This window comes from Lepidochelys kempii, chromosome 13 (assembly GCF_965140265.1).
Source record: "Lepidochelys kempii isolate rLepKem1 chromosome 13, rLepKem1.hap2, whole genome shotgun sequence".
NCBI classification, from domain to species: Eukaryota; Metazoa; Chordata; order Testudines; family Cheloniidae; genus Lepidochelys; species Lepidochelys kempii.
In genome coordinates this window covers 28799728-28823567 of record NC_133268.1, presented here as the reverse complement: position 1 = coordinate 28823567, position 23840 = coordinate 28799728, and the positions used below count along the sequence as shown (strand labels likewise).

Sequence of the window (23840 nt, the reverse complement as noted above, 5' to 3'; positions counted from 1 at the left end):
CAGAACTCGTCTTCCTTTTTTTTCTTAGCCCCATGGCCCAGCCCCTCCACACTGTAGCACCCTACATTCTCCAGTGCTCATCTCCCCCATGTAGTAGTCCTATGAGCTTTTGCTCAGCTCAGCCTTTTCTCATGACCACCCTCTTTTCCTTTCTTTCCTTCAGCTGCTTGTTACGAGTCCCCACCCCACCTTGTACCAGGGAGAGTGCTGCATAGTCCTCCTCACCCTCCCAGATACTATATGACCTACACCCCTTTTCTGGTGAGGAACATCAGAACCTAGTAATCATCACCAGAAACACTGATCCCAGGAAATTAAAAAGTTGTATTAAAAAGTCTGGATCCAACCTCTCACCCGCTTTCCCCTTGTGTTTGGCCCATTCCCACAGGGTGTGCCCCTAGTGGAGGGGTGGCCAACCTGTGGCTCTGGAGCCACATGTGGCTCTTCAGAGGTTAATATACAGCTCCTTGCCTAGGCACCGACTCTGGGGCAGGAGCTACAGGTGCCAACTTTCCAATGTGCCAGGGAGGGTGCTCGCTGCTCAACCCCTGGCTCTGCCACAGGCCCTGCCCCCACTCCACCCCTTCCCACACCCTCCCCCTGAGCCTGCAGTGCCCACGCTCCTCCCCCGAACCTTCTGCACGCCACAAAACAGCTGATTGGGCGGTGTGTGGAGGGAGAGGGAGGTGCTGATCGGTGGGGCTGCCAGTGGGCGGGAGGTGCTGGGAGCGGGGGCGGGGGGAGCTGACGGGGGGGCTGCTGATGTATTACTGAGGCTCTTTGGCAATGTACATTGCTAAATTCTGGCTCCTTCTCAGGCTCAGGTTGGCCACTCCTGCTCCAGTGCATAGCTTAGCCTCTCCTTGGGCCAAATTCTGCTCATTTATGCTAATGTCAATCCAGAGTAATTCCACAGAAGTCCATGGATTTGCAGTGGTGTAAATGAGAGCAGAATATGATCCTATGTATTGTCGAGTACTTACCAGGCCTATCCTGAGACTCCTATTATGGAATTAGCTGCAGGAACAGCTCCCTTATGCCTGTCTGCAGGCTCAGCCATGTCTACATTACCGGTGCTACAACAACACAGCTACAGTGCTGCAGCACCGTAGCACAGACACCTCCTACGGAAACGGAAGGGGTTTTGCCATTGCTGTACCTCAAGCAGCGGTAATTAGGTTGACGAAAGAATTTCCGAGGGTTAAGTCGGAATTGCTGCAGCGCTCAGGGGTGTGAATTTTTCACACCCCCGTGAGCTGTAGCTATGTTCACCTAATTTAGATCAGGCCTAGGGCAAAAGCTTGCCAGGCCCAAGCTACTCTCCTTGCACCCATGGTGCTCAGCCCAGCCAGCCGTGGATGACACTAATAGATGCCCTCTCCAGTATGTAGCTTTCTGTTGAATGGGGGAGAAAAGGGATTCAGCCCATTCAGGGAGGAATTAAACAGGGAAGAAAAGAGTCAAAAAACAAGAGAACAAGAAAATGTACAAAGAAAAATAAAAAAACCTGACAAGGCAAATAAGAAAAGGAATGGAAAAGGAGAAAAGAGAGAAAATGGACCGCAAAATGGAGAGATGTGCCAGAACCTAGCGTGAGGAGCCAGTGTGAGGGTGCCCAGGTGACATTCCAACAAAACTACCTCAGCCTATGCCCATGCCCAGCCTGTCCTCAGAGGGACTAGCCTGTTATGCATAGCCCAACCCCGCCCCATACACAGCAGAACCTCAGAGTTATGAACACCAGAGTTACAAACTGACCAGGCAACCACACACCTCATTTGGAACCGAAAGTACACAATCAGGCAGTAAAGATACACAAAAAAAGGAAATACTGTACAGCACAGTAATGTGTTAAACGTAAACTACTAAAAAAATAAAGGGAAAGTTTAAAAAAATATTTGACAAGGTAAGGAAACTGGGTCTGTGCTTGTTTCATTTAAATTAAGATAGTTAAAAGCAGCATTTTTCTTGTGCATAGTAAAGTTTCAAAGCTGTATTAAGTCAATGTTCAGTTGTAAACTTTTGAAACTTTTGTGGTGGAGTGGGCAGGAGATGGGAGAGTCACCCGCATTCCTTGGTGAATGGGGCAGGTGACTCAGATGAAATGGACCAAGATTAGCACCTGTCCTTGGGATGCACAGAGAGGAGGGAGAGTTTTGGACCTTTTCCCCCTTTCAAAAGTAGCCTCTAAATGTTGGGTGCCAACTTTAGACACCTGTGGGGTCCTGATTTTCAGAAGAAGTGAGCACACACAGCTCCCACTGAAGTCACTGAATGCTGTGGGTACTCAGCATCTCTAGAAATCAGGCCACTTAGTGGGTCACTAACTGTGATCATAAGTGCCTGATTTTAGGCCTCGGGGTTTGAAAATGTTGGTAATGGAACCTAACTTGAAGCACCCAAAATGAGAAACCACTTTAGAAGCTTTGGACTTGAGGCATGTTCCTGGGGGATGGGCAGGGAGGAAGGCCCTGCTCCTTTTCCTGGAGAGGGGAGGAAATAAGGAGACTCAACCTCTTTATGGCAGGGCAGAAAGAAAATATGCCCCTTTCAGAAGTGCAGGTGCAAACAGCGGCTCTGACCTTTGTAGGGAGAGGGTAGGAGAAACTCAGACACTCTCTAGAGATTGGGGATGGGTGGAGACTTAAGTATTTTGGAGGCCTGGGGCAAGAGGAGTGTAAAACTAGACCCTCTGAGGGGAGGGGGAGAGGCAGGAGTGCCAGCTCCACTGGGGGTGGGGATAAGAGGTCCCAACTCCTTTCCTGAAGGGTGCTGATGAGAAGGTTGCAATCCCTCTCCTGTTGGGGAGCTGGGGTGGGGAGGATGAAGGACCAGTTTCTCTGCTGCTTTGGGAGTGAGGAGTTAGGGAGGGTGAGGAAGAGTCTCAGCCACTCCCCTTTTTGGGGGGGGGGGATCCCAGTCAATCTCCTGTCTGTAGGAGTTGGAGGGGGGGGATTTGGGAGGTGAGTCCCAGCACCTCTCTTGGTGGAGGGTGTGAGGGGAGGGTCCCAGCCCCTCTTCTTTGTGTGGTGGAGGTTGGAGGGGTCCCAACCCCTGTCATGTGGGGGGAATTCTGGGGTCCAAGTCCCTCTCCCGTGGGGGGAACTGAGGTAGGGGGTGCCAGCCCTGCTCCAGTTGTGGGAGGATTTGGGGGTCCCAGTGCTCCCGTTTTGGGGTGTCCCAGTGCTCCCGTCTTCTATGGGGGGGAAGAGTTTGGGTCGGGGGTCCCAGCCCCTTTTCTGTGGGGGGAGCTTGGGGGCAGCCCCTCTCCTGGGGGGAGTTGGGGTGGTCCCCGCCTCTCTCCCGTGCGGGGAGTTTGGGGAGGGTCCCAGCCCCCCTTCAGTTGTGGGGAGGGGGGGCAGCCCCTCTCCCTGGCGGGCGGGCGGGGGGGGGCGTCCCAGCCCCGCTCAGCGGCTCGGCGCCTGAACAATAGCGAGCGAGCGAGCGAGCGAGGAGAGGAGCCGGCTCTGCCCCCCGCTCCCCGCCCCGCCCCTGCCTGCCGCACGCCCAGCCAGAGGCAGAGCCGCCGCCGCCGGAGGAGCCGGTTCCATGCCCGCTGGAGCCTCCTCGTGCCGCCGCCCCCGCTAGCCCCGCCATGGACGTTCGCTTCTACCCCTCGGCGCCCAGCGCGGTGGCCTCGCTGCCCGGGGCCGAGCCCGGCTGCCTGGGCCCCCTGGACTATTACCACTGCAACAAGGTACGGCGGGCGGGGAGGTCCGGGCCGAGCGCCCAGCCCGGCCGGCAAACTTGCCGGGCGGGACCTGTCACCGCGGGCGGGCGGGCGGGCGCGGGCCAAGCCCGGGTGCTCGCCGCCCCGGACGGGCCGAACTCCCCCGGCGGGCAGCCCAGTGCCGCAGGCGGCCGAGCCCCGGCGCCCGGCCGGAGGGAATTTCAAAACTAGTTCCGAGAGCAGCGCCCGGGCCGGCAGCGAGCCCCCGGGGGCCGGCAGCGGCGCGGCCGCCTCTGCCCCCCCCCGCGCCCCCGGGGCTGCTGCCTGCGAACCCCCCCGGTGGCTGGAGGGGAAAACAAAGCACCGCACCGGCAGCAGCGCGCACGCTGGGGTGTGTGTGAGAGCGAGGGGGTGAGTGGGGACGGGCAGGGGAGTTGCGTGCGCCCGCGGGGCGGCTTGTGCTCTAGAAGTGGGGCTCTGGGGCGATGGTTCGGGCTGGAGCATGTACGGGCTAGGAGAGACGCGCTGTCGGGTGAGTGTGGCCGCGTTGTGGGCTGGGTGCCTTTATTCACCCCTTCTCCACGGGGATGCTTTGCCCAAAGGGATCTCGGCGTGTTTTTTCCTGTATTTCGCAAACCTGGCTTCCCCGGCGTGGTTAGCTGCCGGGCCGCGGCTCTTGGTACATTTGTTTGCATTTTTCGGAACTCTGGCTTTGGACTCCGGGTTCTTGCCCCCGCACTTGTCAGTATCTCGCTCGCCTTTTCATCCGCTTAACGCAGTTACTTCTGTTCAACACAGCAGACAGTCCTGAGTTATGTATATTTCATAAGAGTTACAGTGTAGCATAGCAATCTTTCTAACCTAGATTTCTCCACTTGCTGCTGCACGGAAAAACACCCCCCCCCCTCCTTTTTTTTTTTTTTTTTTGTAACTAGCAAGGAATTTGGTGGGGAGTATTCGAGAGTGCCAGAGGTATTTTAGGAAATAATCCTTCATCCAAGAGCAGCAAGAGGATAAAGCAGTGATAGATAGATTCAGCACTCCAGGGACAGGTAGTTCTCTGCAAATGCCACCCTGCTCCACGGGTTTGAGGAAAACAACACGTAAACATTTTAGTAACAGAACAGTTTGGAGTAAAACCTTTGGAGGATTATTTATATGGATAAGCTTGAAGGTGTAGCTGGGACTGGGTTTCATATTGCCAAGTTCTGGTGCTCATATTTAAAAAGTTAATGAAAGTAGTGAAAGTTTTAATGTTTCAGAACTGCAACTAGAATGCCCATTTGTTTTTCTACGGTAACACTTTGAATCGAACTGAAGAAAAAAGCAATATGGTTTCTTAAGACTTAGCAAATGAATTTTCATTTGTAAACTGTACGTATTAAGCATTCTCTGCTGTTTGGGTCATTTAAATAGCCTGTTTAATTTGAATTAGACTTGCTAATCTATAATCATTTCTTTAAAATGCCCAGATAATTTCTCTGAAGCTGAACAATTTTAATGGGAAATTACTTCCTTCCACCCCACTTTTGTTGGTTGCCCCTCTTTTTTTTTTAACAACAGGATCACTCTGAAAATACTAAAAATTGGGCAAACAGCTGCACGGGAGGGAAGATACATTTTCATTAGTACAGAAATATCAATTGTGAAAGGAGTCCAGGAGTACATAAGCAGAAGACCCTGAGAGCTACAACTCTAAAATACTGCTTGTTTTAATAATATTAATAATAATAATAATTATAATAATTATTAAGAAGATTGTAGAAATTAGCTTGTTTTCCAGTTTTTTTGATGTAGAAGATGCTGCATGGGTTATTCATCCAAAGCTCTAATTGGGGCAGTGCTCATTTGTCCGTAACCTGAGTGATATGCTCTTCCTGTGGCAGTTTGAGAGCAGAGTGCCCTGTAGTGGAAAGTCACAAAGTAAAAGTTAATATGTGCCTCCAAAAACTTTGACTTGAGCGATGGAGAAAATTCTGTGGGGCCCATTTTTGTGGACTCAACAGTGGGATTGGCAGGTTAGACTGTTGTGATCAGTTTGGAGCTATTTGTTAATACCTGTACATCCAGCGAGAGAACTGCTGTGAGTGCAATGCTCTGAGAGCACAGAAGGAGCTACTTTTCCTTAATTAATAGAGTAAAATAAGTAAATTTCTAGCCATTGCGCTGTCAAGCTGGATGGGATGTTGCACAGGAACGTACAGGGTACTGACCATGCCACCAGGTGCTGCTGTTGTCACTACTACTGAAGATCTTAAGACAGGCAGAGGAAGAAGGGAAAATACTAACCCTTTCCCTGATGTTTAGGACATTTTTTTTTCTGAGCTATCAAATGCCATTTGCTTATGCACAGTGGGCCAACTTTACCTTAAATGAGAGCCCACTGGGTTGAATTTTGTTTTATGGACCAAGTGCAGAGAGATGCAAGTGTGGCTAATTTTAATATAAAGATTGAGCAAGATGAACAGGAGGTGGTGTGCATCATCTGGTTCTACTCCAGGGTATGTTTGTGGGGTGTGGGGACAGACCTGGCTACTGTGTGTTTGAATTCTCCTATCCTGTTCTGCACAGTGCAGGCTCAATTTGTTGTGCAGTTACTGGTGGTCCACTCTTCTCTGTAGATCCACCTTCCCAGGCATTCCGTAGAGAGCTACTCCTTGTGTTTGCGTATTTCTTCTGAAGCAAAAGGCTGCTTCCCCCTGTGAGTTCTTCCCCTTTCATGAGACTCTTGGTCATCATATACAGATTCCCCTCCACTCATCCATGATATGTATTGTGTGTTTAGTGCTGACAAAGTGCTCATCACTGAACAACACACACAGATACAGACACGGAGAAGGCAGATGTGGTGTAAAGTCTGAAGGAAGAGGGAATGAACGCCTTAAAGGAGGTTAATTATCACTACTCATGGCCATTACAAATGTTAATTTGTTTTTGAGCTGGCTGTGAATAAGGAGAGGGCAGTAACGTGGTGCTGCATTCTACGTGCTACTCTTCTAACCCTTAATTCAGACCTGTGGGTGAGCGGCAGCTCCTCAGCATGATCCCCCTTCTCTATTATTAGACGAGAGTCTGGGCTGGAAGCTGATTGAGGTGGGAAGGACTCTTGGGCCTGGCTCGTGCTTCCTCTTCCATGGGCTGGTTCTTGTGCTTGAAGTCTCCATCTGCTGTAGCCCATGAAAGCTTATGCTGAAATAAATTGGTTAGCCTCTAAGGTGCCCCAAGTCCTCCTTTTCTTTTTGCGGATACAGACTAACACGGCTGCTACTCTGAAACATCTGCATTGAGAACCTCAGTAAATATATAATGTGAATAAGGAGGAGCTCAGAAGTAAGTTTAAAGCTCTTGGGCTAAAGTGCTTTTAGTTTTAGGTGGGCTCTTCCCCCCCCCCACCCCCCGGCCTTTTGAGTATGTGGAGAAACACCAAGATTGAAAGGAGTGCGCAGTGTCAGTGTATAAATAGCTCTAGCTGAGAGCATAACAATAGCTCTGCCCGTGCTATGGCTGAGCCAATAGGCACTTTCAGTACAACCAGCAAGCTCACTGAGGAAACTCTCTTTAGCCCAAAGCATCCTGAAATGTTAATGTAATTGTTTTGTGCACTTACTGAACATGATATTGTTATCATGAGATTTCCGATCTCATCTGTGCGCTGCAGTGAGCTGCAATTCCTTTTTACAACTATTGAGGTGCCTATTATGCATCGGCATTTCCATTTTAAAAAAAGACAGGAGCTTTTAAAGATAAAATGAAATGGGGGCATATGTTCAGCACCACATGCAAGGGACTGCCTGTTCATCTAAAGCTCTCCCAATGGGCTTCATGGGAGGGGGGCCCTCCGTTAGCTGTGTGCAATGGCGAATGCTAGCTCATGTAGGGCAAATTCTGGCCTCATTATGTGGCTCTTCTTCCCACCTTCCTTCTGGGGAAGGGGAATGGTTAGTGGAACCACACCTGTCCTCCTGCCCAGGCACTCCTGTTGATACCTATTACTGTAGCCTGTGAGTGCCCTCCTACTCCAGTCCCATTCCAACCATCCACCCTGAGGCATGGGTGCCTGGCATTGGCACCTCCTACTCCTGCATGCACATCAGTTCTTTTACATTTAGCGCCACCTACTGGGGTGGGGGGAAGATCTCCCCAGCAGGCGAAGGGTTTTTTACGTGCTTAGGTGTATTATGATGCATTTTCCTCAGACTCTAAGAAGCCACTTATTTTTCAAGTTGTGTTATTGTTTATTGTGAATATATTATGTACATGACCAAGGCAGCACACATCTGTGTGGCATGTAAGATGTGGCATGTAAGATGTGGCATGTAAGATGATTGACACTCCGTCATGTGATGGTTTTTACACACCCCTGCCTGCTCCATGAAAAACTTGGGTTCATGCCCACTTTGGTTGAAACGAATATTTATATGTGTCCTTTGCTTTTAAACAGTGTTTGAAATCCATGTTAAGTAAATTATGTATAAAGGGTTCATGGTAAATTGCAGTTTTATTGTCCTAGGGCCCCATCCTGCTCCCAGAGCCCTCAGTGAGCACGTACATTGTATTAGCTGAATTGTTGGCATGTATGTAATGAATAATTCAGGTACATTGAATATTACTTATTTTAATTAAAGGCCCAGTTGTGCAATCCTTATTCAAGGAAAACTGCTACTGAATAAAAGTAAGATAGTGGGGATCTTGCCTGAGTGAGGAAAGCAGGATCAGGACTGTTCTTTGTCTTATGGGCTATAGGCTTCAGTGTTATGTTGTAATGTACTGGGTGTGTTATTGGGATTCCAATGCCCTTGCCTCTTATCTCTAGAAGGAACTTTTGACAGTGAATGAGTATGTTTCTGTATATTTCCCTACATAAAGAAATTTAAATATAGATCCCTCTTAACTATAACTGTGCATATTAAAAAGTTCTTGATATTAAATTTGCAAACAACCTGGTAATCATAATTACTGAACATAGTTTATGTTGTCTAACTCATGGTATATTTCACTCTCTGGTGTAGAGAGTATATCTCTTTTAACACTAGGAATATATGCTCTGCTTGGTGCACCTCCCATTATTTTAATGGGAGTTATGCACACACGTCAAGGGAAAGCTGTAGATGCCTTAACATGTCTAACATCTTTAGAAGTCAATAGCATAATCAAAACCTGTGCCCTGAGCCAGAGGTTCTCAACCTTTTTCTTTCAGAGTCCGCCCCCCCCCCCCCATCCCACAATATGCTATAAAAAATCCACGGCCCACCTGTGCCACAATAACTGGTTTTCTGCATATAAAAGCCAGGGTCGGCATTAGGGGCTAGCAAGCAAGGTAATTACCTGGGGCCCCATGCCACATGGCCCCCCTCCCTCCCCAAGCTACATGGATCAGGCTTCAGCTTCAGCCCCAGGTGGTGGGGCTTAGGGACTTGGGCTTCAGCCCCATGCGGTGGGGCTTTGCCTTTCTGCCCTGGGCCCTAGCAAGTCTAATGCTGGCCCTGCTTGGAGGCCCCTCTGAAACCTGCTCGAAGGCCTCTAGGGGGCCCTGGACCGCTGGTTGAGAACCACTGCCCTAAGCCTTTCTAAGAAAACTATTAGTTACTTTACTGCTTCAGATATACCATAACTTCCCTATATTTTGCCTTCTCAGTTCTTAAATTGATAAACTATTTTGTTAATATACTGTCATAAATTATAGATAATTAAAACCCACAAGCCATGAGATCAGTATTAATTTGTACCAACATTTTCTTCTTAAAAAACAAACACTCATTAGAAACTGAATCTGCCCTACTGGTATAAAACAGGGTCAATCTAATGAATACATTTTTATGGAACATTCTGTTTTGTTTTGACTTTTACTGTACGTTGTAAATTGCAGTGATAAACACTGGCCTTTTTCAGTGTTTTATTACTTTGCCATGCTGAAAGATAAAATATTTTCTGTTCCTTTTTACTTTCTAAGCCAGTTCTGTTTTGAAGAAACATAAATCTTTTTTTCTTTCAAGAGAGAATATTGGATAGGGAATAAAATGTCCAGTAAATTTTTAATTTGGAGTTTATTTTATTCTCACTTTGTGCAGGGAACTCCTCTTGATAGCAAATGTTGAATAATTCCCTGAAGATGGGCAAGGACCTACAGTCTTGGGAATTATCTGAGTCACTCACTGGGCCATCCCAGCTTCCTATAGCATATTCTTTGATGGTTTATGCATTCTATCTGCATAGTAGAAAGTGTTTGAAGCTCTATTTTGCCGTGGGCTTTATTAAATCAGAAATTCAGAGCTAAATAATGAATGCCCATCCATTCATAGAAATTGTTGTTCTAGTTATATGTGCAGAGAGAAGGCTTTATTCTAGCTGCTTTTGGAATAATAGAGATATCTTGAAGACTACGGTGGTTTATATAACAATATGGTTGTAAAGATCAGTTCTGATTAAATCCCTTAAAGGTCTGATCCATAAAAGTTTTATTCGCATGTAGTGAGGAGGGAGTTGGCACACTGAAGAAAATGGATCAAAATCTTAAAGTTTCTTTTACTTATTTATGATTTTTCAAATTGACTATGAACATTTTCCTTAAAATCACTGGGCCAGAGTCTGATTGTGGTTATGCAGCCATAAATCTGGACTAAATATTGATGTCAGCAGAGTTACTGCGTACTGACAGTGGTATAACAGAGATCAGAATCTGTCTCCGTGCATGTACAGTCAAAAAAGCATTACTGGTGACAAACTGTAGTTGACTTCGTATTCATAAAAAGGAGCAGTTCTATAGTGGTTTATAAAAGTGTACCACACACATTATTCCTGCTTGCTCCAGGGATGATTGTTAATGTAGAGGACACCTGTGACCCATGCTATGCTCTTTATCCCTGTTCTTTCAGTGTCCTACTTTTGCTATTTGTTTTATTCACTACAGGTAAAGTAGGATTGTTTGCTTTTTAGGGTATTTTTGCATGTTCCACTATTGCTTTCCTTGTGTGTCTGTATTAATCTGCAGAAGAGGCAGGGACCACTCTGTATCCATATGCAGATTATTCAAGCCAGCAGCATTTTGTTGTGAATCAGGAAGGCGGGTGGAGGAGAGGGGGGAATGTGTCATCCCACTAGATGTGGAATGAATTTTTTTTCCAGTTACCTTTATGTTCATCCTTTTTATGAATAGTGCTCTAAATGCTTTTACCATAAGTTGGATTATATCTTTCAGTATAAATGAAGCATATAATTGTGTTTTCCTAACCGCTCTACATTAAAAATAAGTTATTATGCTGCTAATGTGTTTTCCTAGACAATTTTCCATCTAGTCACTATCAGGCTTCTGTTTTTAGCTGTTGCGTACAACATCTTCTCTGGCTTCTTTCTGTTTTGTTTTGCATTGCTAAAGTATGGGTGAAGTGGTGCCATGATTCCAGTTTTGCTACCATTAACTCTTAATGGGAGATTTGAGTTTTAATGTTCCCCTTTTGTGATTTTTCCATACACCTTTTTTATAATTAAGGCTTATATTTTGGAATTCATTTCGTGTAGGGAGGGAGAAACCTACAATGCAACATGCACTGAAATGAGCAATAATCAAAATTGTGATAAAGATGTGGTTGAGAATGGTGTTAAATCATCTGTCTGACTCACTTATGAGTAGGTTTAAATATTTTAGTCATGTGCATCCTCCCTTCTTTTATAGTTCCATTTTTCAAAGAAGAAATGGCATCCATCAGAAAAAAAAACCCAGAAAGGAATAGTCTCCTGTGTAGCCTGCAGGCTGAATCTTTGCATTATGCCACAGAATATCCATCCTCCATTGTAATCTTTTGCTTAGATTGGTTGACCTCTGTAGATATAATTAAATCTCTTCCTGGCTACTGTATGGTTTCATTTCAGCTCTGTGCTGTATGTATCTGTTAGGTAAGTGTTAAATTAGGGCCCTATATCAGTAATTGTTATTGTGGTATGATTATTTGAAAATCAGTTTATACTGGGTAGTGAGCTATTTCTCAGAAGCCTTATCTGAGGAAATCAGGTGACTTTTAGTCTGAGGCAGTTTCTTGACCTCTAATTATAGCGTGGTCACAAGAAGGCTGGATTGCATGAGTGCTTAATGTAATATGTAGATTTTCTGTATTGCCTTAAAAACTCACCCTCTCACTCCTTGCGAAATGATTATTCTGTGTTCATAAGGGTGGGCTAACCCCACAAGAGCAAGGAAATTAAAGTGGAAATATCTGGCCTGATCCTCAATGTGAGTAATTCCTCTAAGTCAATGGAGCAGTGCTGACTTACACCAGCTGCAGATACGGTCCCATTAACTTCTGTAAAAGATCCTTAAGACTGGCTAAGGTACTTGTATCACTTCCACTCTGCTATAGACATTACCCTGACACAAAGGATCATGGCACTGGATGTTGCAAAATCTATAGCCATGGTACTTCAGTGTTTTTATGGAAATGGAGATACTCTGTTCCAAAATGAAAACAATATTGGGCACACTTGTGGCCTTGGCTATGCATGCACGGCTCCCACTGGGCCAAAGTCAGCCCTGCTGTAATGTCATTCCGCCACTCACTCTGGATTTGACCCACGCCAGTGTCTGATGGCAGAACAGGGTTCATTGTTTTTGTGGGAGCTCTTTTAGAAGATTAGACAGATTAACATAGTTTTTCTTTCCACAAGATATACCAAAAATGTCTGACTCTGTTTCCATTCCTGTTTGGATTCCTTGCGGAGGCATTGTCTTTTTCCTCTCCTGGCCTGTCTCTTGCTCCACTCCTGTACGCCCGTTTTTTTTCTTTCTCTCCCCTCTAGTGGAAGTCATTATCTTCCTCTTTCTCTGGGCTCAGCTCTTCTCCTTTTTGCTTCAGGTTCCCATTGCGTCAGAGTTGGGAGACATGGATTTTATTGCTGTTTGAACTGAGCATGTCTCTGAGGCCTTCATTTTCAGAAGTAACTAGTGATTTTCAGCTCCATTTTTTGTGGTGCCCAGTCTGAGAGGGGCCTGATTATCAGACAGTGCTGGCCACCTGCTCTCTGCAACCTGGAGCTTTAGAAGGTAGTTCAAGTTGAGCATCCAGAAATGGAGTCATCCCAAATCACTGGTCACTTCTGAAAATTTACGTGTTTTGAGCCTCTGCTTTTCTACTTGTAAAATGGAGGGAATAATTCTTCCCTTTGTCACTAAGTTGAAGTTTAGTGTTTGGAAAGCCCTTAAGAGCTTCTAGAAAACAGCAAATGTTATTACCGCCTCACTCTGACCTATCCTTCATTCATCTTCTAAAATTCGGTCTTTGTATCTCCTGGCTCTTTGCTTCAAAGTCTCCGATCCCTGTCTCCTCTATGCTTATCTCTTCTGCCTTCTCTCTTTTTGCAGAACTCACCTACCACTTCCTGGCTTCAATACCAACTTGACAGCACCACCAACACTGACCACACAAATAGTTTTCATTCCCATTAGCACTAATCCAGAGAGAGGTGGCGGTACAGCCTAGGCCATCTTTAATACATTTAAGAAGATTCTAAGCCATTTAAATATTTCTTGATTTCAAAATCAATTTAAATAAGGGAAATGGGTGGGAGAGTAACAGGATTGAAAGTATGTTCTGGAACTTTTGCTTCCAGGTTCTCAGTTCAAATCCAGCTCAGGTTGTTACTGATTGAAATCTGTTCCAATTGAATGGCTGCTCCCTGGGATGTGTGAAAAGAGTTTGTGGGCCTTTGTCCAGGTTTTAGACAGGTGTCTACACTGCTACATTTGCTGTTATTCTGGCATTCTGGTTGGCAGTCTCAGTAGAAAGACTAGTGACTGAATGGGTCACGTAGACTGAACTACCCTCTTACCCCTAAAGATGGTTTCTCCAGCTCAGGGATTTACTCGTCTTTATTTTGCTTTGGACAACGCCCTCCTCCTCCCCTCTCCCCCAGTTTTGGGTTTTGACTAATCCGAGATTGTGAGCTCTCTGGGTTCTGGTTTTTGACTGGGCCTCTAGGCACCACATCAGCATAAAGAAATGAGGGATGAGGTGCAATGGCAAGGAATAGTGTGTGTGGGGCTTGCACTGCCCGTGCCTGGGCAGCTGTATCTGTTCTCTGGAGACATGTGCTCAGGCTCAAGGGGTGTCTGTCTGGCACTAGTTGCCAGCACTGTATTAGTGGACTTCATTTTTTCCTTTATATACCATCACTGCTCCCTAATTTACAGATAAACACTTTCTCTGTTAAAGAAATAAAACAATGGAGAATATGAAATGGTTCTAATCTTCTACAGAGGTTTATCTTAACATTGCATTTTTATAAGGTGAGCAATTTTAACCGCACTAATCTGGAGTGTAAAAATGATCTCATAATAGAAGTTTTCTAGGGAATCCCAAGGGGAGCTGGATTTGTAACCCTATTGTCTAAAGGGGGCAGGGTACCCAAGATTCCTTAATCGGCAGGAAAGAGACTTTGTCAATGTGGAAGTGATTATAATTTTATGAAAACTTTTAAGAAAACTCTTTGTCAAGAGCTGGAATAGAGTTTAATTGAATTATCTTGGCCTGTCTCTGCACTTGGGGTGGGTAGGGGAAGCATTTGGATGTAATTGGGGGGAAAAAAAAGTAGAAATACTTGAAAAATTGAAAAATGGGCACTTTGACCACAGAAAAATGTGGCTTGTCATCACACTAGGAACTAACAGTCACTTCCATTACTTCTGAGCTCTGCTTGCCAGTGGTTTCATGTTAAACTCAGGAAGGTAATTCTTTCTCCTCCGCCCCGCCCAGTGTATTATCTTGTCTGTAAGTAGTGAACATTAAATGAAGAAGAATGCAGTGTTAAAAATATCAAGCTTTCAGAAATGGCTGGCAGACCTTACCAGTGATAAGCATTGTTGACTGAAGATCAAACAGCAAAAGAAAACTCTTCCAACAAGAGCCATGGAGTGAACCCTATAGCCAGACAGTGAGGTCACCCAAGCTTCAGTCTGTGTATATTTAGGAACCTGCACTGGAATTATGGTCTGGTCTCCTCTACACCAGACGGACAGTGGTGACATGTTGTTTTGAACCTGACAAATCTTAAAACCAAGGAAACATTTACTGTATGCCAAGAAAACCAAAGCAGTGTTTTCATTATTAAGTGGTACAATTTTTTTTAAGATAAAGAGCCTGCCCTGAAGAAAAGACTAGGTAGTCATAAAGTAAACTGAAGACTAACTGCACGTTTGTTATTTATTAACTAATTGACAACCTCTGGTTCTACAACAAAGTGGCAAATTAATTGTGGGAGGCCATCTGCCTAAAAATTGGGCAGCTCAGCCACTACCTGGCCAGAGAGCGCATAGAGGCTTTTTGGGATTTGATTTAAAGCAGATTGAAACATTGGTCTTTGAAAATTATTTTCAGTCAGTGTGTCACTTTAGTAATGGGCTTTGAAGAGGGAAAAATTTATAATCTTTATAGCTGCTTAAGCCTACCTCGTTCTAAACTCTGTGTTAGAATGGCTGTAACTTGGCCTTCTCTTCCCTGGCAGAGTAGCCTGCTAATAAGTCTAACATGAATAACACAGGTGCAGTTTTCTCTTAAATTTTAATTACTTGTGAAAATACAGTAGCAAATAGTTAACTTGTGTGCATGTGGATGCAAACTAAATAGATGTTCTTCTCATTTGATCTCAGTCTTCACTGGGCTATACTGGCCAGTCCTTCATCTGATGGAACTGAAACCTCTTATGCAGTTTATCGACTGATTTAGGCCTCAATCTCGCAACTGGCCCAACATGGACAGCTGCCTCCTCACCATTGACTTCAGTGGGCTTTCTGGTGGGTGCAGGGTCTGCCTGTGGAGCCAGATGCAGGAGCTGGGCCCTTACGCATGAGAGGTAGCCTCACTGGTACTGTGCTTGGCAATTGTGTATGTCTCCATTTGTCAGATGCACCTTGGTCTCGATACACCAAAGATTGCTTTAAAATGGTTCTCTTGGCACTTCCTGGGTATGAGAAGCAGGAAGGAAAATGTCATTAAACTCTCTCTCTGTGTGTGTGTGTGTGTGTGTATATATATATATATATATATATATAATGTTGGATTTGTAATTCTATATACTACATCGGTGGTGATGGCTTCAATCAGATGGTAAATAGGAACTTAATAATAAAAAGGGCATTAATCCATACTAATAAAAGGTGAAACATCTAATTCCTTGTAAAATGTGCCAGAGTTGATTGAGATTTGAAAAGCTTTTTCCTGTACAAATACTTGCATATTGCAAGCTCCTGATCTGGCACTGGAGGGGTGCTCTCCCATTGTCTGTGACTTTCCATGGTATAGTTTTGTTTCTTTGCAAAGGTTGTGGTCATAGACAGAAAGTCTGAGAGGAAGTGAGTACAGAAGTGAAAATGAGGGTCCTAGATTTTAAAGCCAGAAGGGGCTGTTAGATTATTTAGTCTGACTCTGTTACCCCTGCTTTAGCCCAGTAAGTTGTGTTTGTCTAGAACATCTGTCAGAAAGACATCCAGTCTTGATTTGAAGACATTGAGAGATAGAGTATCAGCTGTTTCCCCTGATAGGTCGTTCCAATGGTTAATTACTCTCATTGTTAAAAAATTGTGCCTTATTTCCAATTTAATTTTAGAGAAAAGTGATTAGTTTCTCCAAGCCTTGCAGCCCTCCTGCCTTTTCCAAGGCAGCAGAATATCACACTCATTACTTTCCTGTTTAAACTGGTCCAGACTGGAGACTCACCAACTTGCCTTTCAAATTATGCATATATGTTTGGATTAGCTGAAGGCCTGAGTCCTGTGTTTTTACCAGTGGAGAGTAAGAATGAACTTCCATAAGTTCCCATGAACTCCCATGACTGCTTCTTGGAGCAGCTAGTCCTGGAACCCACAAGAGGAGAGGCAATTCTTGATTTAGTCCTAAGTGGAGTACAGGATCTGGTCCAAGAGGTGAACTGGACTGCTTGGTTATAGTGACCATAATATATTTAAATTTAACATCCCTGTGGTGAGGAAAACACCACAGCAGCCCAACACTGTAGCATTTAATTTCAGAAAGGGGGACTACACAAAAATAAGGAGGGTAATTAAACAGAAATTAAAAGGTCCAATGCAAAAAGTGAAACCCCTGCAAACTGCATGGAAGCTTTTTAAAGACACCATGATAGAGGCTCAACCTAAATGTATACCCAGAGGTGAAAGTAAGCAGGTCCGGTCCCTGCCTCTTCCGGTTGAGGCCACGCCTCTTCTGGTCAAGGCCATGTCCCCTGCTCAGAACTCCAGAATACGGGTAAGTCCTTTAAGTTACTTTCACCCCTGTAAATACCCCAAATTAAAAAACATAGAGAACCAAAAAAGTGCCACTGTGGCTCAACAACAAAGTAAAAGAAGCAGTGAGAGGCAAAAAGGCTTCCTTTAAAAAATGGAAGTTAAATCCTAGTGAGGAAAATAGAAGGGAACATAAACTCTGGCAAATGAAATGTAAAAATATAATTAGGACGATCAAAAAAGAATTGGAAGAACAGCTATCAAAAAGTAATCACAATTTTCTTTTTTAAGTAAATCAGAAGCAGGAAGCGTGCTAAACAAGTAGTGGGGCTACAAGATGCTAAAGGAGCACTCAAGGACGATAAGGCCATTGCGGAGAAACTAAATGAATTCTTTGCATCGGTCTTCATGGCTGAGGATGTGAGGGAGCTTCTCAAACCTGAGCCATTCTTTTTAGGTGACAGATGTGAAGAACTGTCCCAGATTGAGGTGTCATTAGAGGAGGTTATGGAACAAATTGTTAAACAGTGATAAGTCACCAGAACCAGATGGTATTCACCCAAGAGTTCTGAAGGAACTCAAATGTGAAATTGCAGAATTACTAACTGTAGTCTGTAACCTATCATTTAAACCAGCTTCTGTACCAGATGACTGGAGAACAGCTAACGTAACACCAATTTTTAAAAAGGGCTATGGAGGTGATCCTGGCAATTAGAGGCCAGTAAGCCTGACTTCACTACTGGGCAAACTGGTTGAAACTATAGTAAGGAACAAAATTGTCAGACACATAGATGAACATAATTTGTTGGGGAAGAGTCAACATGGTTTTTGTAAAGGGAAATCATACCTCACCAGTCTACTAGAATTCTTTGAGGGGGTCAACAAGCATGTGGACGGGGGGATCCAGTGGATATAGTGTACTTAGATTTTCAGAAAGCCTTTGACAAGGTCGTTCACCAAAGGCTCTTGAGCAAAGTAAGCAGTCATGGGATAAGAGGGAAGGTCCTCTTATGGATTGGTAACTGGTTAAAAGATAGGAAACAAAGGTAGGAATAAATGGTCCGTTTTCGGAATGGAGAGAGGTAAATAGCGGTGTCCCCCAGGGGTCGGTACTGGGCCAAGTTCGATTCAACATATTCATAAATGATCTGGAAAAAGGGGTAGACAGTGAGGTGGCAAAATTTGCAGATAATACAAAACTACTCAAGATAGTTAAGTCCCAGGCAGATTGTGAAGAGCTACAAAAGGAGCTCATAAAACTGGATGACTGGGCAACAAAATGGCAGATGAAATTCAATGTTGATAAATGCAAAGTAATGCACATTTGAAAACATAATCCCAACTATACATATAAAATGATGGCATCTAAATTAGCTGTTCCCGCTCAAGAAAGAGATCTTGGAGTCACTGTGGATAGTTCTCTGAAATCATCCACTCAATGTGCAGCGGCAGTCACAAAAGCGAACAGAATGTTGGGAATCATTAAGAAAGGGCTAGATAATAAGACAGAAAATATCCTATTGCCGCTATAGAAATCCATGGTAGGGTATAACAGGGTTCAAAAAAGAATTCATGGAGGATAGGTCCATCAATGGCTATTAGTGAGGATGGGCAGGGATGGCGTGCACAGCCGCTGTTTGCCAGAAGCTGGGAATGGGTGATAAGGGATGGATCACTTGATGATTACCTGTTCTGTTCATTCCCTCTGGGGCACCTGGCATTGGCCACTGTTGGAAGACAGGGTACTGGGCTAGATGGACCTTTGGTCTGACCCAGTATGGCCACTTTTATGTTCTTATGATCCCAAAATCCAGGGTACACACTTCTTCTGCACTCATATACTAAAACAAATCAGTATGTTCGAATTGGGGAATGTTAGGTTATACTTCCAGTAAGGTCATGCAAGTCCTGAGGCAAGTTGTGAATCTTGATTTGCTGGAAGTATATGAAGGGTGTAAGCAGTCAGATGATGCTGCCAACAGGAAATTGCAGGAGGGACGAATCACAGTTTTTCAGGGAAACTTCCATATCTTACTTTTGGGTTAACCTGAAGTGTTTTGATTCATTTAAAAAGAAAAGGAGGACTTGTGGCACCTTAGAGACTAACCAATTTATTTGAGCATAAGCTTTCGTGAGCTACAGCTCACTTCATCGAAGTGAGCTGTAGCTCACGAAAGCTTATGCTCAAATAAATTGGTTAGTCTCTAAGGTGCCACAAGTCCTCCTTTTCTTTTTGCGAATACAGACTAACACGGCTGCTACTCTGAAACCTTTATTCATTTAGGTTCCTTTAGTGTTATAACCTTCCTGTATAACAACATTTAAAACAAGTGCCCATTAGCTGCAAAGCAGTGCTCCCAGCTGCCTTAGTTACATGGGACAGCTTGAATTTCAACATCCTTCTCTTCGGGTCATGGTCAGATCCTCAACTTGAGGTAAAATGTCATAGTGCCATGTGTCAGATTGGAAAGCATGTTCTGTTTTAGAAAGGGATGATTCTGAGAGCTTCTCACTAAATGTCAACATTATAGTGAAAGCTGGATGGCTCTGGCGATTTAAGAACCACTACAGAGCCTTCCAGCACTAGGTTCCTGGCTCTAACTGGGCTCACATTAGCAGTGACCAAACATTATCATCATTGGACGCTGGTCAGGCAGCCTATGTGAAACAGCACTGATGCATCTCAGTGCAATTGTGTGTGAACAGGTATCTGCACCATAAATAAGTTCCATGCACTGTGGTATTAATGGGCCTTTCCGTGGTCAAGTTCAGCAGAAAGAACAAGGATTAAATGGACCATTAGGAATTAGCTGCTCTCATCCCTATGGTGGCCCCTGTGGGTCAGAGCTGGGGCACAGCGTTGAGGCAATGTGGGGAAGCTTGTGCTGCTTCTGTTGCGTTTGCTCTGTGGATAAACGGTCTCCAGTTCTATTGTCACCTCGCACCCACACTAAATTTGCTTAAAAATAATAAAGTGAAGGTGAGCTTGTGTAATTATACATTTAACATGCCAAGATGCTGCTGTTATAGTTATTTTTTCTAAATAAGCTTATCTAAGGCTCATGGATCTCTGATAATTATGGCAATGAAACTAAATGGTGTAACCTTTTGGTGCAGTGTTAGACAAAGTTACTGGTGGACCTGTATGTTCACAGGATGCTGTCCCACCAGGTGGTGAGCACCCTCCATTTCAATTGACTTCTCGGAGCTGAAACTGCTTAGCATCTCTCACAACTTACTCAGTGCAGCATCGAGCCCTAGGTGAGAAGAAAATTCTGCTTCATTATGTTTCAGAGCACAGTTTGACAATGACCAGGCCTTGGTCAATAGAGACCACTGAGTTCAGAGAACTGACTGATCAAGGAGATGACTTGCTAAACACTGACCATTTTTCTCTCTTTTTGTCCAGTTTTCCTCCCCCCCCCCTTTATCTGAGCATTGCATCTTATACACTTATTTCCTGCCTTGGGGCTGGTGTGGCGTGTCTGCTTGCTGTGTCTGCCAGTTCTGATGTTTGGTTCCTCCTTGCTAGCACCACTTGCTTCTGCAGAAGCATTTGATGGTGTTATGTAAGCCTTGAATCACAGCCTAACACTTTCACAGCAGACACTGCTAAGCACACTGGGTCAAATTCACCCCTGCACTAACTCCACTGATTTTAGTAGAATTGCACTGTGGGTGAATTTGGCTCAGCAACTAATGGGAGGAAACAGATATCTGTAATGGCATTCAGAGAAATCTGAATAAGTAGTTCTGTTGTCTCAGGTAGCTTCAGCTTGAGCTATGAACGAGCACCATAAGTCACTGTAGGCTGGGATTTAAATTGCTTCTAGACCACAGCCATTGCACATTAAAACTAATTTTTGGCTTTAGAACAAGATGCTCCGAGTCTCCTGCTTGAGGTCTGGGGGAGTTCATGCCACAATACTGCTACAAGTTCTTTAGCTGACTCTCACGAAGGACCATGCAGTATATCACTGAAACAAAAACCACAGCTCTGACTGTGACTTATCATGACCTTTCCATGTGGGCCTCTCTCCATTAGACTGGTTAGGCTCTCAGCTATTTTCATGGCAGGCACCATATTTTAATAGAGAAATTGTTTGCTGAGCACTACCTCTGCCATGCATGACTGGATAGGCTTTTTCCCCTCCCAGTGGTGCTTGAATAACATCTCTGTGGCAACTATAACAATTGCTTACACGGAAAAGTGGTGTTAGTAGAATTTGTAATGCACTTCTAAATGTCTCTTAATTGGATTTGGCTGCTGGAGGGGAAAAAAGCAGGAAAGCCAGCAGTGCTGAGTAACCAGCCACTTTTCTGTGCTCCATGCACCACAGTTGGGATACCACTGGGTTAGTGGGAAGTGAATCCTGTTGAACTGGCCTGATGGTGCTGTTGAACTTCTGTAAGGGACTAGGATAAAACCCTCTCCACTTCTGATTTAAGACAAGATGTGAACCTATCGGAAAGGCTCTGTTACACCAGTGCAACTTCACAAAGATCAGTGGAGCTGTATGGGTGTAAGTGAAGGCAGAATTTGTCTCTGGAGCAGAGAGACTAGTGCATTAGCCTTTAGCAGGTTGATAATTCCCATCTCAGTCTCCAGTCAATCCACAGTGCCACAAAGTAAAAGAAATAATGGGCCAGCTCCTCAGCTGTTAAAAATCAGCATAGATCCACTGACTCTGAGTAGAGCTGCTCTTTTACGCTATGTGAGGATATGGCCCTCTGCTTTGATAGATGAGTTGTGTACATGCAAGATGGTGGTTACAGTATAGCTCTGTACTTCAGTCTTTAAGGCCTAGCATGCCATGTCTAACTTTTGTAATTTGGTTCATTGTAGCTATAATGGATTCTTACTCACGTGCTATACACTAAGCCAAGCCAGGTACCACCAGTGGTGTGAGCACCTCATTTTGAGAACTGCTGGTGTGACTCATAAAAATAATGCTGTGTCCCACATACAGTGCAGCAGAAGTGAATTAATCATATCCTTTTTTGTTCTAACATAATGCTCAGCATTGGATTAAGTTACAGAAATAATTTCTTCTGTGGAGTTCTCATCTTTATTTTTCCTTCTCTGTACTGTCTATTATCAAATTAAGTTCTTGAGGAACAAAAGATTTACTAGGGGGGAAAACATCCAAGGAATGCATTAACCTGCTAAATGCTTGTATAGACTAGAGATTCTCAATGGTGTAACTCATTACACTGCTGCCAACGCTCTGTCGTGCGCTGCACCCGTGTAATGTAGGGAGATTGCGCCAGTTTGGGAGGCATTTAATTGGGTCTCTTGATATTGGTCTCCGCAGAGAGGTCAAGGCTTGAATGAGCCACAGAGACTGAGTGTTAACTGCAGGGCTGGTCCCTCCAGCTCTGGGCTGTAGCACTTAGGAGATGCAGTTGCAGTGTGTGAGGTAGCCTGCCTTGCAACTGTATATAGCTGTGTAAATCAAATAGAAAAAAGGGGAAGGAGGAACACTTTCAAGCAGAGAGGTGCCCTTAGTCCTCAGGTAATGGGAACAGGGTATAGTAGTAGTAGGAATGCGTGGTACATGTTCTACAGTAGATATTGCACGTGTACTGTGGGGCAAACCTACCCTCCCGCTCCTGCCCTGCCCCCACAACCATGGCACATTCCCTGCCTGGGGAAACTGGGCAGATCACACTTTAGGGGACCTCTGAATAGTGTGAGCTCACTCCCTGCACAATGCTGAGTCCAGGGAGTACACGGGCAATCGGTGTACATCGAGGATGACAGAGGAGCTATGGAATTCACCATATCATGGATCCTCTGTTATGGCTGGGGTGCACAAGAGAGGTGGAGGACTTCAGTAGTGTCCATAGAGTGTCTGCAGAGCCATCTCTTCCATGCCCAGCCCAACTACTCGAGCTTCTCAAGAAGGAAACAGTCACTATTGTAGTGTACATGGTGAGTTTTGTGGTGAAGGTGGATTTCAAAGCAGCAGATATTTCCCTACCTGTTAGTAAAACTAAACACTTAAAAAAAATTACTCATATGCGACCCTTTCCTGCCCAGTTTATTATGAAAAGATAGATCTTTTGGACCAAAGACAAAAAGATCCAAGGTAAAGACAAGGCTACCATGAACTTAGGCAAAAGCTGTCCTATAACCATTAAATACTATGGAACAAAATGGATACAACATGAGAACTCATAGCAAATCTCTCAATACATTTCACAATAACTCTGTAGGTGCATGAGACAGCTTGTGGGTATCTGATGTGTTGATTCACTTCAAAGCCGGTTATAGTACAGCTGCTAAGGGATCCAGCAAAAGTTGGCTAGTGCTGCTGTGCTTCTTGCTTTCTATAATTTGATGATTTCTATTGCTCGTGAAAGAGAGAGCTGTTAGTGCTAGCTAGAGCCAGGTGCAGTTATCCTGAATGTAATGTGAAATTACAAGAGCTGTAAAATAGGACTTAACTCTCAGTTTGCTTCAACTTCTAGGATGACAGAGGACTGACTTAAAGGGCCAGTTACCAATCGGTTACACCAGTGTACAATTGGAGTAACACTATTCGCTTCCATTGAGTTACTCTGGATTTATACTGGTATAACTGTGATCAGAATTGGGTCCAGATAATTTTAGACTATGATGGGATGGGTGAGAGAAATGAAAGTCTAGCAGTAATTCAATGCCAACTACAAATACACTGTCAAGTACATCATGTTGTATAATTTAGAAAGGCTGCTATTTTTAGAAGGCCATTAGAATTCTGCTTTTCCAGAAAATAAGGGAAAGGAGAGCTTGGAATGAAGCATGTGTTTTAAAAGGAGTCTTTCCATGTGTCGTGAAGACAAAGGACTTTTTACCATAATATTTTTAATGTACAGCGTCTTATATAGAATGCATTTGGCAAAATTGTGATAGATATGATATCTCAATGAAAGAGGGAAGAAAAATTGAAGTCACTCTAGGGC

At 44.4% G+C, this 23840-nt stretch overlaps 1 protein-coding gene across 6 annotated transcripts in view; it reads left to right on the top strand.

Moving 5' to 3' along the window:
* Positions 1-3500: 3500 nt before the first annotated feature.
* The window catches only part of TOX2 (TOX high mobility group box family member 2), a 258242-nt gene continuing 237902 nt past the window's right edge, over positions 3501-23840 (top strand). For 3 of the 6 annotated variants that reach the window (XM_073309923.1, XM_073309922.1, XM_073309916.1), the window contains exon 1: positions 3501-3697. In XM_073309923.1, coding sequence (XP_073166024.1) covers positions 3596-3697 — 102 coding nt within the window. In that variant the 5' untranslated portion in view covers positions 3501-3595. Of the gene's footprint in view, positions 3698-3787; positions 4082-4129; positions 4203-23840 lie in introns of those variants that run through there. The other 3 variants (XM_073309918.1, XM_073309919.1, XM_073309917.1) reach the window with 3 other exon arrangements.